Below are 16,290 nucleotides of genomic sequence, written 5' to 3'. Positions count from 1 at the left end.
AGAAACAGAATATACTGTCATTTTATAGTTACACGTTTAATTATTGTCTACTATATTTGTATTTATACAGGTCTCAAGAAAACAATATCTTCAACTTGATACAGCCCATCAGAAATCGAAGGCAGAATTGGCTTGGGCAAACAGGCATTCCTGCCACTTATGACAGAAAATGTTGTAAAAGTCACTTGCATTTTAATGTGTCAGTGTCTGGGCTAATAGTAAAATAAAACCTAATTACATAGAAACATGATCTCAGATTCACTCAAGGCACAAATTGAAATGTCTGAATATAGCATAGGACAGTATTATATCCTGTATGTACTCTTAAATCTTTCATCTAGAACATGAGCTCATGACAATGATCTTTGTTGTCATCTTAAATTCTAAATACCACTTGGATCATATATCTTGGGAGCTAGGTCTGTCATGGTTTACAAATACCTAAGATATTAATAATGCTTGGGTACAGATGGTATCATAAACATCAGTTTGGGAGATTGTGACATAATAAAATAGAGAAAAAGACGTAACCGAAACCATCTTAAGCATGGTAGAACATAACTACTTGGTAATAGACAATGGCAAAGGACACATCCACTGTTACATTAAAGAACCATTGCCTCTGTAAAACTGTCCTCTTCCTTCTTCAAGTTATTAATAAATGTCAGGTTCAAGTGGTTGAAGACTGGGGTAACTGTTACTGTTACTAGGGTTCAAAAATCCCATCACCTGACGCCAGGGACAAGTCAGTTTTCATTTTGGGCAATCAAATAATGGTATATCTCACTTGTCCACGGACTACTAGACAATTTCCACTTATGGTTTCAAACTACAAATAATCTTGGATTTCATTTCATATTTGCTCATAATGAAGTTATTTAAGTTAGCAATGATAATAAAGTAGGACTAGCAGAGTGAAATTATCACTCTTTCATAAATAGTCCAGTAAACAATAACATCACTCGTATCATAAAGTGGAAAGTGACAAGTGGAAAATTAGTCAAGACAAGTTACTTTCTTGAAGTCACTTGCCCAGTGGCAAGTGGCTTTTCAAAATATTTTTGAACTCCTGTGTTACTAAATGTTGTGATGTTTAACGCCACTGATATCATCAGTCCTTATCATGATCATCATTGCAGTGCAAGATAACAGGTGATATTTAACTCTAACAGAAACTACATCATGATATCATACATCTCATTGTGGGACTTAAGTAAAGACTGTCTTACAACAAAATCCTTCTTGCAACCAAATCACAAGTCAATAAAAAAATCTATATACAAATGATACTTTATATTATTCAGCCATGTAAGTCTGTCTAGATGTCCTAAATAGTGATGCTTGTTCTCTACATATACTCTTCATAACATTAACAATAACATGTTATAGTTGTCCTGGCATCATTTGGACTGTTGATCTTGCCAGTGAAACAAAATGCCATTCAGACATTTCCATGATTTTATAATTTTTTTAAAGTAACGCTCCTGTAACATTACTAAAACTGAAAACTAGAGGATATCTTAGATGAATATCAATGAAGTTCATTGAAAATTAGCTGATCTGAAACCCTTTTATCATGTTTATGTGAAGGATCATTACTATGTATCTTAACATTCTGGTTGCTGAGCCCTTATAACTTGTAAGATACAAACTGAAAATTTTACAAATTCGTCGCCTGTAAACCAGAGTGTACGAAGTAACAAAAACCTGTTTTCGAGAAAATTGATCTTGAAGTTTAGGAGAATGATATTTTCTAAACTATTCAATCGAATTCTTTGGAATTTTGCACATGCATGTGACATGGCAAACATTATCAGAAAATAGCAAATTATGAGCTCAATGTATTAAAATAAATAAGAAACTCTAGAAAAATAATTGGAGATAGAACACTTGACAAAACGCAAAGTGTTCTAAGTGTTGAAAACACAGCTACAAATCATGATTATATGGATTAAGATTTCTTTTTTACCAGGTTGTATTTTTGTTGTTTAAACCTATTTTTACTTTCCTAAGGACTACATGAAACAAAGCAGAAATAAGAACAAAGTTAAATGTTCCATCTCCATGATAAAAATCACTTCGAAATTGGTCAATCTCAAGGTCATGTGATCAAATTGTGCTTGCTCATTGGTCAGCTCACAACTTTGAACATTCGAAAATTAACAACATGTGATTTTGCACAGAGACAGAATGAAGTTTGCGTTTGAAACTGTGCAAAGTTGCTAGAGTAAAAGATTATGCTCTAAAACCTACCCCAAGCATAATAACTCTAATTTTGTCAAAAGTGGACTTAGAACACTCAGGTTTTCAGGTGACAAAGTATCCCAATATGGTCATAAAAGTTTGAAGTTCAATATTGTGCAATCTTAAAGGTCACATGCAACCAAAACATCAAACATAATTAAACTACAGTTATCACTTATTCATGACATATAAAATGCATTGCTGATTAAGAAAAACCAAGTAAACAAAATTATAAGCGTATAAAAAGAGCAATATTTTGTACTTGAGTCTACCTCCCTCGAAATGAAGCAGCCGCGATATCAAACCCATTCAGAGACTGTGGGTGTGCACTGAAGGGTAACGAAGCGTTTTCATTAGCCACTGGTTCATTTGCCAATACGCTTAGCCGATGCTTTGTTTATGGCTTTTGAACCTGATAGGTGTTAATTTAAAATAGCAAGTGGTCAATGACTGAAGTTGTGCATTGCATATTCTCATTAGCAGACAGGCAGGCAGGCAGCCATATAGGTGTGAATAAACCAGACATTGCGTTTTCTCTGTAACAGTGTCTGCTTATCACAATAAACATGGATTTTTTTTATTTAATATAATGACTAGATTATTTACTTGCTTGTATATACAACCAAGATTACACTGCTGCTCATGACCCCATACTGCGGGCAGGCATACTGTTTCATGCTCTACGAATCTATTCACTATGCATGAGCAGAGCAGAGCTGTTGAAACCACTTTTCCCCCCAATGCTAGGGGAAAATTAGTGAATCATTTGAACTCAGATTTCGCAGGCTTTTTTTTCATCATGTTTTTTTTTACTTTTTAGGTTGAATTGGCATATTTGATGATCTGTTTCGGCAAGTGCATACTGAAAGGTATCAGAATCTGCAAAGTTGTGTTTTACATTGCATGTGACCTTTAAGACAACACATGGCTGAAGTTGGTTTGTCTTGTGTACTATCTTTCAATGATGCCTCACGGAAATGTTCGTATAATTAAATAACCTTCCTTTCATGCCTTTTAACAATAAGAACATATTGTACGTTCTATTTCAATGAGACATCTGTTCAATACTTTCATATATTACTTACTGTAAATATGAAACATATTTGTACATTCCTCAACAAAATCGTCAAAAACAACTGCGTAGACAAAAAGCTGTATCACTTGAAACAATAACATGAAAGATCATGATAAATATATTTGGCAAATGGACAAAATACATAATGATCTTTTGAGCAAGGCATATGACTGGAGTGTTGTTTAAAAAAGGTTTGATTCAGGAAATCAGAATCTCATGGTACATGTTCTAGATCTCTCCACAGTAAAGTCAGGCATGCTCATGGCACGCGTTTCTCTGGGAACACCTTCTTGCATTTCGACATCCTCAATCCCAGAACTGGGGGCAACTTTGGGATTTGGTCTTAGTTTAAGACTTGTGAGACTCATAGTCCTTTTGGTAACCCATTCAGAGAGTGTTTCCTCCCTTGGTCGTTGTTCAATGACTTGTAGAATGCATGATCTCATTACACCTGGCAGCTCCCGAACAGGTCGTTCACGAAGCACAGCATCTCGAAACAATGAGATGATTTTACCACATTCAGTAGATGACACCTTGTAGCAAAGTTCCTCCAGTTCCAGTCGTTCAAGCTGGGGTATTTCGTAAGTTTTTGGTGTAACACTGACTAGCCAAGAGTAATCCACTCCTGTTGTGCGACGTTTATCTTCATCCTCCTTATCTCTGTTCTTTTTATCAATATCTCTAATGTGAAACTCTAGCTCTGATAGGAGAGAATCAGCAACCATTACATGCTCATCTTTTTCAGGTGGTTTGTAGGTGTCTGTGGAGAGCCAGCGTCTGTTCCAGAGAGACTTGAAAGCCATCATATACGTTTTACTGCTACAAATTCAGCAATGTGAAAACCATTCACATATTAAAGTCTCTTGTCCTCTCTGTAATCCAACAGAAATAGTAAGTTAATACACTGCAGAGAATAACATCATGTAAAACATGACAATTTCTGCTGGTTAAAAATCAACGAGAATGAACTGTATCATGTCAAGAACTGTGCTGTGAGTAGAACTGAGGTAAACTAGCCACTGAAAAAAAAGCATAAATATGTATTTTCTAACATATTTTCTAGTTTCATGGAACTAAGGATTTGGTAAACAGATTGTGTACCGTAACATCAACTAATCCTCTATCCACATCCAGGCATGGATAAACTGTCCTTATATAGGAGACACTACATTCAATATGTACATGTCTTTTCCTGTGAAAAATATTTATATGTTAGAAAAATAGCTTCACACATTCATGAACTGCGATATTGAACATGCCAATAACAGCTTGATCTCCAAGAGCAAATCAATCCGTAGTCTAATCCATTGGACTGTTTCATTGAATTCGTTCTCTGACAGGGTATCCCCTTGCAGTAAACAATTAAACTGATGTTTTTTGTGTGCCGAACAACGGCTCACTATCATTCGCTCCAAAGTCGATCATGGCTATTAGAGCCTTCGATAGACCAAAACGATTCAAGCACAACTTCGTTTTGTTGACATTTGCTAGTGACTGAGGAAATACGCCTGAATCAAAAGTTTACAGACCATAAAATTACGGCAAATAAGGAATTACCTGAATTGGATATAATGGGACACCGAAATCACCTTTTCCCCACACCACACACCTCATAAGACACAAGGCAGGTTCCTCCTTTGCGTAAGTTGGTTTAGAAGCAGACGCGTTTTCCGTGTACAGACTCCTTATATTTGATTGGTTAATAATGTTTACATGCAACCAATCACCGATGGATTGAGTAAAGTCATACATGGTCTTAGTAGCTGCCTTTTGATTGGTTCATATATTATCTTCACCCAATTGGAGTCATTGATACAGTACTTAGCACAGGAAACCAGGAACATGGCGACTCACCATCAACCAGCACCTCATCAAAGGCCAATTCAACAAGATTGGGCTAACAGAGAATACATAGAAGTGATAACTTGTAGCATCAAGAAAATATCTGATTTCTTGAATTCATTTGGTGAGCTAGTTTGTATCTGTCAAAAGCATGCTTTTCAAATCGTATGGGTTCTTGACATTTGACGCTATTTTGACAATTACATCCTGTTAAGTCTAGTGTCAACATGATCAGCAATGCTTGATCGGGTCACAAATGTGTGAAAGGTCATCACATTTGTCATGTTGCTTAAGAACCTACACATTCTACTGGACACAGTTTGACTCACATTGCCGTTCCAGTAGAAGCAATTTTGATTAGTAACCTGAGTGTGATTTATGTCTTTTACTAGTTACTGAGACCATTGTGTATAAGCTAACTTCTTTACTTTAGAAAGCTTACAGTACTCACCCAAAAGTCAGTGGCTAGTGTTCACACATGGAACTACTGTAGTATAGACAGGGTTATTATATATTAGCATTTTTTAGGGTTTCAACACTGAATGGAGTTGTGCTTTGGATATTGATCATCACTATGTTTACAGTGAGAATACCTATAACAAAATGCCAGATTGTTCTGATCCCAGAGACGTTCTGTTTTTTTACAATCAAAATGTGTATAGCAATCAAGGTTTATACAAAATTAAAGTTAATGTTCCCTATCATTTTTTTTATAGCCATAGTTTACCCTACAAGTTTTCAAAATTTGATCGAAACCATTGATCTGCTAGAGCATTGTACTTATCTTTACATAGTAACAATCGTACTGATTTAGATTTTTTTTTAAATCATTGTTTTTTTATTATCTGTTTAAGATAATGATAATGCTTCCTGAATGAGCATGTCATGGTTGTGTACAATGAAAAAAGTGATTCACCAAATATCACACGTTTTGTCAGGATTATTCATATCAGGGAGGAACTGTGGAGTAATCCAAAATTCCAAGTCATGCTGAACAGTACTGAAGGCTTTGTCTTCAGTTCTCTACAGGGTGTAATGTCTGTCATTTTGTCCATTGTTAGCGCACTTTTCCATGATGTTTGAATATTTCTAAATTTGATGGAAAATGCTTGACAATTCACCACTGGTAGAACATCTATAATTATCTTTAACTCATGCGGTATGTATGAATAATTAGTTTTAAGTGTATTTTAAAATGTCACCAAAGTGGTTAATTTCAAAAAGATGCATCACATTAGGCTATCATCAACATTAGAATTACACACTTTGATATTATCTTGAATATGGAAAGAATGTTCAAATAGGCCATGCTGTTCATACCCATGCTTGCTGCAAAAGGCGACTATGCATGTAGTAAGAGGCAAATAATGGTATCGTTTGTCAGGCTCACTGACTTGGTTGAGACATGTCATATCCCAATTTGTGTAGATTTATTTATCATTGGATTGTCTGGTCCAGACTTGATTATTTACAGACATTTGCCATATAGCCAGAATATTGCTGCATGCAGCGTAAAAGTAACCTTACACTCATGCTGCTCATTTGTTGCCTCCTCCCCTAAAAGTTATGTCTTATATACTTAGCTGTTGTGTACGATAATTGATCATCCTGTGTAGGAATCTTACACCTAACCATTATCACCATTTCAATATTAAATTATTTCCACAAAGAGAGATTATAATTTTGACTCCAACTTGAGCAGCTTCGAGAACTGAAATAAGGCGTAAGGTGGTTGTTGATACCAGGCTAATTATCCAGTAAGATTTATTGTTAATTGATTGTGGATTTTTTGACTCACTTGATGCTGGAAGTGTGAGAGCATTTTAGCTTCAGGGAAGCTAATGTGAAAGGTCCGAAAGTGATGTTTTGTTTTGAAAAAGCCTGTACCATGATTTACTTCCCTGATTTCCTCATCAAATCTTAGAAAAAGCTTTCAGTGTGATATGTTTTGTTTAAGATCCTCTGTGAGTTAAATGAAATCTGATGATTTTACTTTATCAAATAAAAAATGATTTAATCAAGATTCCAGTATCAAAAAATCGAATCAAAGCCTGGGTGAATCTTTGCTCTCTAATTCTTGATCCTTTGCATTTCAGACATGTCATGCCGTTCTAGACTTGCCACTCTAAATGAGAAGTTGTCAGAATTAGAGCGAAGAGTGGAGTACATTGAAGCAAGGGTAAGTATATCTTCTGATGCTTAGTACAGAAACTCATGTGTTAATGAATTCAATGTTACCATGGAAAACCTTTTGGACAGTTTCACTGTATATAATGCAGTTCTTAAACATACTTAGTAACTGATCAACAGATTATCTGTGAGTTGAAAAGGAATTTAAGAATTACCACAGATACAGGGATTGGGAAAGAGACCTTTTGACAGTGGATTATTGGCCATTTCCTGAATTTTCGATGGGCCACTCCCTTGTATCAATAGTAAACTTACAAATTTTAATGAGCCATTTTTCATTCTAATGTGCAAAATGGCCCATGGCCCCTGCCTTTCCCAGTCCCTAGATAATACATATGATACAACCATTTAAACATTTCCATACACTAGAGATTTAATGTACTATGTTGACTTTCCTTTCTGTGTTTACATTGTTTGTTTGAGCAGTTTTAGATGCCTCTTTGTGGTCTGACATTTGATAGTTTGACCTAATTCTCAGTGAATGTTTGATTGCATGGTGTGAGAGACGACTAATGACATTAGGTGGTCATGCTCACTGACTTGGTTGGCACATCATTCTTTCCCAATCTGTGTAGGTTGATGCTCGTGTTGACACTGACAGTTGTTGGTCACTGGATTGTCTCGTCCAGACTTGATTATTTGCAGATGACCTTCATGTAGTTGGAATATTGTGGCGTAATACTAAACTCACACACTCACTCAGTGTTAAAAATGAATTGATTCAAATGTTGTACTGTTTAAATGATCCAGGGACTCTTAGTCTTACCCATGTTACCTCCAAGTGGTGCTTGTCAGCTGTAAAGTGTATTGGTTTCTTTATAGCTAAACCATAAAACTTATAGTTTAACATGTTTAATCTATGAATTAGTCCATTGTTCCATCGCCTTTTTCTCTTCTCGCTTCTACAAAGAGTGTTATTTCAGAGGCTAGTATCACTATCAGTGAGTTGATACAGCAGATACACACAATCACGTGCATCATCATTCCACTAGTACGACCTGTGAATGTCCGGTTTAGAATATCGGCCTTCTTTTACCCATGATTGTCTTGAGAGGTGAGTAATGGTATCAGGTGGTCAGGCTTACTGACTTGCTTGACACCTGTCATCCCAGTTGCACTAATTGATGCTCATGCTGTTGATCAATGGATTGTCTGGTCCAGACTTGATTATTTATAGACTGCTGCCTTATAGCTGGAATATTGCGGAGTGTGGCATAAAATTATTCACTGACTTCATTGGTATAGAATGGCCAGAATATTGGTGAGTGTGACAAGAGACGCGAGGGGATAGTCTTAATGTGTTGTGGAAATGTTTTTCGTATGCAGCATGAATTTCAAATATGTTATTATGATTGTCATTTAAAAGACATATATGTATTTGTTTCAGATTACGAAGGGAGAGACTCTATCATGATCCCATCAGTGAATCTTCAATGGCTTTTCACGTGCAGTTTCATTGTCCATCTGTTAACTGTTTTTCAGAATTGAAACCTTCAAACCCAGGACTGTGTAGCAGGTTTCAAGACACCTGTTGCATCTGTTGTCCCTAGCAACTACTGCTTGAAGCAGAATGGGTTCCTGTTCAAAATCTGCATCTATCTGAAATAGATTCAGTGTTAATGTGTCATACTGACAGCCTGTACTTTTCGATTGAGACTACAATACCTATTTGGCTAAGTGACTGTAATGACATGAAGATTTCAGAATCAGTGGTTGGGTTTGGGAGGTAGGTCTCTTTGATGTTAAATGGAGATCTGAAATGATTTGTTTACAATGTATAATTATAGTCATACCTGTGTAGATCGAAAGTAATGAACATTGATGCAAACATTGACAAGCTAAATATTTTAGACTTTTTGTGGTGTTTGCCAAAACATTTTGTATTCTTATAACATTTTGTACTTAAGATTTAATGGGTTTTTTATGTGACTGTTCTTTGGGTACTTTGAAAATCTTTTTAGATGGAAATATTAATGGCTCCATTAGGTGTTATGTCCATGTTTCAAAGAGCCAATGATAGTATCACCAGACTGTAGCAGTCAGCTTGCACAACTGTCAGTCATGTAGTGCTTTCTAATCTGATTTTTGCATGTATTGTTAACAGTTATCAATTGGAGGATGTGAACAGGTACTACAAGAGATTTCAATCAGTAAGGAAAACTTTGATCTGTCTGATTGGGTATAAGATTTTGATCCAGTGATAGAAATTCAGTACTGTGTACGGAGTCTGAAATGATATAATAGATGGAGTTGATGCAATATTAATATCTTTCTATATAGTTGTAAGTTTCAGAATAGGAGTGTCTTTGAGTTGGCACTGACTGAAATTTGTTCTCACTGCATAAATCTTTTTTGTGTTCTTTTTGATTTGAACATTTGATTTCTCCAAGCCACTTTGGAAAAGTAATCACCTCATTTTTCATAAAAAAACCTGGACCTCATTAAATTGTATTTTTCTGATTTGTATTGAGATGCATAAGGGTTTTGACCTCAGTGTATTACTTCTTTCGTAGGTAATTTTAGAATATGAAACTTTGTAATATTAGTATATACAAAGTATACACAAATAATGATATATTATTGTTTAAGACAATATACAAATATATTTGGTGAAAGAATGAAATCCTTGCTAAAATGGTTGATGCTGAAAGAAGTCAGTATCTCATTCATGTAATTTCCAAAACTGTTTAATTTATATTGAAATTATTAAAATCAAATTGGTCAGTGGGGTAGTTGTCTGGTTAAAGTGTTTGCTTGTCATAACGATGATCCAGTTTCAAGGCTTATGTAAAGCCCCATTTTTCAGACACCCCCATCTGTGAATTTTCTTTGATATTTGCAAAAAACAGCATTAAGCTATAATCACTCAGACTTCAGGTAGCAATTCTGCATGCTTGTAAGATATTTCTTCATATTTTCTGATGTAGAAATAAACATATTCTCCAGATATGATGTGTCATAATGTATTACTTAGGGCACAAAGATCACATCTTCAAATGTCCTGGAGATTTGTATGATGTATGTTGTCAAAGAGACAGAACCTGACTTCTTTGGTTGCAGGAATGAACAGTAGTGCATTTTCAAGAAGCAAGAATTGTTCAACAATAAGGAAGACTTCTGTTCCAAGCCAGGATGATTTAGTCAAAGGGAGATAATCAGTTTTCAAGAATTACACTGATCATTCTCTTGCCCATGCCCTGGCTGCAGTTACTACCTTACCATCAAAGTAAAAGTGCTCTCAGTTGATGGTAATGATATTCAACGTGATAAGAACTCACCCCTTTTGGGTTTGAAGGGGTTGAACGTTGAAACTGTGTGATTCTTTGCTGGGCACATGTCTTTATGGTGTTATCTATTGGGACTATTATTAGAAGTGATTTGTCTTGATTATCTTTATGTACCTCTGCATTTGCGGAGACTTTGTAGAAGTCCTAAAATCTGTCACTTATTTCTTCCAGTGGACTGTTTCTTTGGTCACAAATTGTTTCAAACCCGTGAAGGTCGGGTCACAATTGATCTTCAGCCAACCCACGCTTGTCCAAATGGGATGAAAACAAAACATACATACAACTGCAAGATTTTATTTAACATCCTTATAGTCAGCTTAATATATGATAAATGGTAGTTATTCTGTTAGGTGACATTCTAGGGGCCCTGTGTGTTATATACATCACAACTCCACAGAAACAACAGGAACTGGACACATGTCACACTATCAATCAGTCAAACAATGTCAGTTGTGGAAGTATATTTGCACATTTCAGATTCCAAATCAAATAGAAATATACAGTGTCTACACTATGATACAAAAATAATATGATATACAGTTATCTTGAAAGCAGTGTGCCATTAAGCATGCTACTGAAGACGTTGTTGATTCAGCTTATTTGGCAGGATGAAATCATCATGAATGAAGTGAAAACCATCACAGAATCAGGATCTCAGATAATTTGTATAATAACAAAATGGGTACAGCAGGTGATAGCCTGTAAACACTTTTCAAAATCAGCAAGTGACACGTTCCTCCATCAAAGATGCTATATTCCATACAATCCATGTCACTCAGCAGTAGATATGAAATGGACGAAGAACTGAAAAGGGTGACCCTCCTCTTGTTTTAGACAAGCACTGTAATCTACATGTATGCTCCATGTTAAGATTATAGCCTCTGTCAGCCTTGGCATTATCTGTTGCGAGTGGAATATATAACTATATCACAGCAAGTAAACAAACCAACTATTGTTCTCATTGGTTGTGGAATACAAGCTATCTACCTCAATACAACTCAGTAGTATAAAAGATATGACTGTTGAACATAACAAAGGTCATAAGTCTGTCTACAATGTGCACTAGCAAAGCATGATGCTATTGTGTCTGTGTATAAGTGTACTACATGAAACAAGACGCGTCCGACCAGCTGAGACATGCTAGATTTCTGATGGTTAGTTTCAATTTACAGCTTGCAGGCCCAATGGTCTGATAAAAAATTTAGATAACATGTTCCATACACTGGAGTTGAGGATATTAAATGATTCATTGTAACTAATAGGTGAGTTATTTTCTTCGGATTGTTTGATATAGTTAATCCATTTTGGGCTTGTACCATTTTGAAGGTATCAGCTGTGATATGTGGCTGGGATTTTGGCTTATTTCATACAATGTTGTGTATGGACAGCCCCTGTAAAAGCCTGTCAATTCAGGCAGCACCTACTTGTCGAGAAATAGTTACACTGTTTAAGTACTACATCCTTGTGTAGTTTAAACCTGAAGAATGAAACAGGTGTTCTGGAAGGAGGGATGTGAGGTAGATTGAACTAACACTAAACATTCTAATATTGAGTGAGTCATTACATGAAGATTGAGAAACAATTTGTGTTAAAAATATGCATGCTTGCTTTTGCATAAGGAGACCATTAATGATGCTTGCAGAAGTGGCCTCTCAACATACAGAATATATATTTACAATATACAGCTGGTAAAACAGTATCACAGACAAAATGTAATAAATTTTAAATATAAATAAATATCACAGACAGTTGCATCAAAGTAATGAAAGATTCTTTGCATCATTTAAAAAACAACTCGATATGTCCAAATCTTGAAATGGTTTAGATAAGCTGGAAATTCCAAAATGTAGGCTAGTATTATTTTGGCATCTGGTTATGTTTCTGATTTTTCTAAAACTAAGAGAGCAATCTTCTGCTGATCGGCAGATTTCCATCAATTTTATTCAAACTGATCAGTTTTGTGAATCGAATCATTTGAATATGTTGAATCCCCCTGAACCTCCCATTTGATGACACAATATTAAGTTCTCAGCTGAAAATTGATTTTCCTGTTGCCATCCCTAAAATTGTTTCCAACAAAAAGAAATATATTTTGCATAGAGCATCAAACAAATTCTCCTGATGTCAAACATCTGGTGATATTTCATCACTTAAGAAAATCATTAAACTGCCACTGTGCCATTGTTATCACTATCATTAGACGAGTCATTGTACTGGTGATAATTACAATGAGACCGGTATATGTGTATAAAACCCCACGATTGTCTTGATAATGGCATGATTCAGTTATCATCATGGTCTTTACTCCATCTGCAGGCTTAACCAAACAGCTCTGATAAAGAACAGCTTGCATCAAACCCTTTAACGTCAAATCATGGCAAACTTAGCTCTAGAACAAAATCTGATGTGAAAACATTTGATTCCATTGGCACAGGTCGTTCTCCAAATGCTGCCTTAATATTGAAGTCCACACTTGGTATATGCAAAATAAATAAATTCACGATTCCAAGAACCTAATTCTGGTCCAGACACTACTGAAATGGTATCAGTCATGAACATGCCTTGAAGCACATTCTCTGATTTCAAAGTCAGCAGTCATGACATCATTAGAGTGAGAAGACCACATGGACGGAGGTCTATACATAATGGTTGAGTCTGTTTGCGCTGACTGGCCTGTTCCTGGTCCTGTAAGATCGGGGCGATGTTGAGCGGAGGCGGGCAAGGTAAGGACTACTCTGTAACTGAGGTGGGGATACAGAAGCTGAGGCTGAGAATGGCCGATTGTTGACACTGATTCGTGTCTTCTTCCTCTTGGGCGACTGCTTCCTGCGTAGAAACACCCTGTCTGCACCTGCTGTGTTGTCGGCGTACCCGTTGTGTGGGAGGTGCTTCAGCTCGTGTGATGGGCTGTGTTTAGACCCCGGGACTGGAAGGGTTGTGTCCTCCTTCAGCATGATGCTCACATTCTTTGGTGAACTGTGGCGACTGTTCTCATTGGTGAATAGAAGTCCTGAAATGAGGAAGAGGTAGCTGGTAAGTGAAAGCTTTCATTGGAAACCTCAAGATTCAGGTTGGCTAGCTGAGTGAGCAACAAGGCCCTAGACTACTTGGCCAACAGCTGGTTTGGTTTGTTACACAGCACCGAACAATATTCCAGCTATATGGTGGTGTTCTGTAAACAATAGAATCTGGACCAGACAATCCAGTGATCAACATCATGAGCAATGATCTACACAGTTGGGATATGATGACATGTGTCAACCAAGTCAGCGAGCCTGACCACCTGATCCCATTAGCAGCCTCTAAAGGCAAATATGGGTTACTGAAGACCAGTTGTAACCCAGATCCTAATGCCAAAAACTGGTATTAGGACGGTGAAGGTGAATGTTCTGATGTTATTTAACTGTCCGCAATATTCAGGCTATACCAAAGTGACCTTTACACATGCAAGTCTAGATCAGCTGATGAGATATGCACCATCAATGCTTGATGAAATCAGTCAGAAAGCCACACTAAGCACAGCAGAATATGGTTGTAGAGGGATGTTGGCAGCCTTACCCACATATCACAAATCTGATATACGATTAGACAATCAGTTTTCACATTATTTGCAAAACAATACACTATATTAAAACCTTTGTCTGCAAGCAATCAGGAAAATGTTTATTTAAGTCTAACAATTCCATCTCTCCCAGCAGATGGTGATACCTGAGTTGAAGAGCTCATCATCCAGGGTCATGTCGTTCTTGCAGCAGTCACAGTTGTAGATAGGGCATGGCTGGTGCAGCACCTCACTCATGGTGTGGCGCATGAAGGCTGAGAATGACGAGTAGTCGTAGGCACTGTACCGACCATGCCATGCGATGTACCCTGGAGACAAGAAACAAACCAGCATGTCATTACAGGTTGTACAAAAGGCAAAAAGACTGTTAAACAATCTGAACAAATCGGGAAGGACCAAAATGCTCTGAGGAGAAAATTTCAAATGCTTTAATTTTTTTTAAGCTAAGAAAAAGACAATGGACCCAGTTTTCAGCGTAAAGTACAATGAGTGACACCACAGCCTGTTTTGTTTTGTTCTATATTTGCAGGAAGATTTAGCTTATATCCCTGTTTTACTGAGCCTAGTACACATCCCACACTTTGCTGTGACTTACCGTCAGGATGGAGGAAGAGGAAGGTGGGGACGCCTGCAATACCCAGCAGCTCTGTCAGCTCCATCTGCCGCTCGCCCTCCACGTCACTCTCTAGCCTCATGCCTAAAACACACGCACAGTTCCATCAAGACCAGCTTCCATCAAGACCATGCACATCATACATTTCCCTTGCTAACTACTTCAAATCGCACACTTGCAAATGCAATTCCACTACAAAATATTTAAAACATGCACTTCAGAATCCACAGTTAAACCCAAAAGGTTTTGCATATTTAGCTATTCAAACATCAGAAACAACCATAGGAGGGGAGATAACTTTATGGTTAGCCACGGATCAGAATGAGCAAGTGAACTTTGCTTATAATGGCTGAATACATACAAAATACAACCAGGTGTTAGATATCTGTAGTTATAGCTCATGAGTTGAATTGGTGATGTAACAGGCATATGATTGTCACCTTCTACTCAGCTGAGAATCATATGTTACAGTCAAGACTTTGTTACTGTGATGCATGTACCAACATAGTGTTACCTCCTTACCTGTGGGCGTCTTGCGAACATTGTTTGCAGCTTCATAGACGTTGGATGCACACTCACTGGTGCAGTGCCAGACCATGCCGTCCTCACGCCAACCGTTGGAGGTGATGAGATGGATGAGGCTCTTCCTGTCCGCCACAGACACGCCCGACATTCCACATGTTACAGCAACAAACGTAAACTGTAAAACAGGGAAACAAATATGTAAACCATCATGATAGCAGTCCTGAGATCCATTTGAATCCAGGAAAGTATTACATCTATAAATTTGGATATCATGGTTTTACAATGAATTTCACACTCTAAAACTGGAGGTAAAAGGGTCAACGTTCATACACACCTGTATACACAATTGTAAACATTTAGCGCTTCCTGATACCTTTTCACCTTGTTATATGATAATTGATTTACTAATTTTACCTCTTTAGCGGTTTCCCTGGCAAATCTTGTGTAGAAAGACATGATCTGTTGTGAAGGTAGGCACCTGCACAGAAGAAAAGTCGAGTGGAGATAAATGCTAACAAGACATTCCGGCAAATAAGGATATCCTGGAATAAACTAATAAGGGAACACATGAAAGTACCGGTGTTCCTTTGTTCTTTTCTATGTTTCTTCAAAAAGCATGCATTACACTGAGGATGAAAGTCTGAAAACAAAAACAGGAACACTCGTGCTTGCTTTCATGTGCTCTCTTATTTGTTTCCATGAGTATATATGTAGTTTTTGATAGTTATTAAAATGCTCGAAGAATGTGAATATTTGATAAAGATAGTAAGGGCATCTGTAATTTGTAATGCACTGATTTCTGCACCATGGAGGGGTATGCTCACAGCACTACAATCTGATTATCATTACCCAAGCTGAACATGAAGTGATAGACGGTTGATAGTCATGTGACTTATCCCACTGGGTACCCATTTTCGGCTTCATTTACAGAGGCAACTCTGAACAAATCACT

At 37.0% G+C, this 16,290-nt stretch overlaps 3 protein-coding genes across 4 annotated transcripts in view; 1 reads left to right on the top strand and 2 right to left on the bottom strand.

Annotated features, from left to right (window-relative positions):
- Window positions 1–3,030: 3,030 nt before the first annotated feature.
- Window positions 3,031–5,001, bottom strand: LOC137296215 (protein RD3-like). 2 transcript variants are annotated; one of them, XM_067827953.1, is made up of 2 exons: window positions 4,922–5,001; window positions 3,031–4,181 (listed from the first exon to the last, which is right to left on the bottom strand). In XM_067827953.1, the coding sequence occupies exon 2, from the start codon at window positions 4,123–4,125 to the stop codon at window positions 3,526–3,528; it is 600 nt and encodes a 199-aa protein (XP_067684054.1). In that variant the 5' UTR covers window positions 4,126–4,181; window positions 4,922–5,001; the 3' UTR covers window positions 3,031–3,525. The 2 variants fall into 2 exon arrangements, with proteins under 2 accessions (XP_067684054.1, XP_067684052.1); XM_067827951.1 differs by having other exon boundaries at window positions 3,031–4,191; window positions 4,877–4,995.
- A 129-nt stretch (window positions 5,002–5,130) lies between these two features.
- LOC137295990 (protein BRICK1-like) lies at window positions 5,131–10,298 on the top strand. Its single transcript, XM_067827608.1, has 3 exons — window positions 5,131–5,285; window positions 7,258–7,340; window positions 8,739–10,298. The coding sequence occupies exons 1-3, from the start codon at window positions 5,162–5,164 to the stop codon at window positions 8,763–8,765; spliced, it is 234 nt and encodes a 77-aa protein (XP_067683709.1). The 5' UTR covers window positions 5,131–5,161; the 3' UTR covers window positions 8,766–10,298.
- A 618-nt stretch (window positions 10,299–10,916) lies between these two features.
- Window positions 10,917–16,290, bottom strand: part of LOC137297303 (uncharacterized) — an 80,075-nt gene continuing 74,701 nt past the window's right edge. Inside the window, exons 62-66 of the mRNA XM_067829313.1 lie at window positions 15,753–15,816; window positions 15,336–15,513; window positions 14,796–14,897; window positions 14,347–14,508; window positions 10,917–13,648 (exon numbers count right to left, since the gene is read on the bottom strand). Coding sequence (XP_067685414.1) covers window positions 13,275–13,648; window positions 14,347–14,508; window positions 14,796–14,897; window positions 15,336–15,513; window positions 15,753–15,816 — 880 coding nt within the window. The 3' untranslated portion in view covers window positions 10,917–13,274. The remainder of the gene's footprint in view (window positions 13,649–14,346; window positions 14,509–14,795; window positions 14,898–15,335; window positions 15,514–15,752; window positions 15,817–16,290) is intronic.

This window comes from Haliotis asinina, chromosome 9 (genome assembly GCF_037392515.1).
Source record: "Haliotis asinina isolate JCU_RB_2024 chromosome 9, JCU_Hal_asi_v2, whole genome shotgun sequence".
NCBI lineage: Eukaryota > Metazoa > Mollusca > Gastropoda > Lepetellida > Haliotidae > Haliotis > Haliotis asinina.
This window is presented reverse-complemented; position numbering and strand designations above follow the sequence as displayed.

Bases quoted from the DNA above. Each gene is read 5' to 3' on its own strand.
- LOC137296215 (XM_067827953.1), bottom strand. From the start codon at position 4,125: ATGATGGCTTTCAAGTCTCTCTGGAACAGACGCTGGCTCTCCACAGAC.
- LOC137295990 (XM_067827608.1), top strand. From the start codon at position 5,162: ATGGCGACTCACCATCAACCAGCACCTCATCAAAGGCCAATTCAACAA. The intron at 5,286-7,257 runs GTGAGCTAGTTT...TTTGCATTTCAG, and splicing joins TGATTTCTTGAATTCATTTG to ACATGTCATGCCGTTCTAGA. The intron at 7,341-8,738 runs GTAAGTATATCT...TATTTGTTTCAG, and splicing joins TGGAGTACATTGAAGCAAGG to ATTACGAAGGGAGAGACTCT.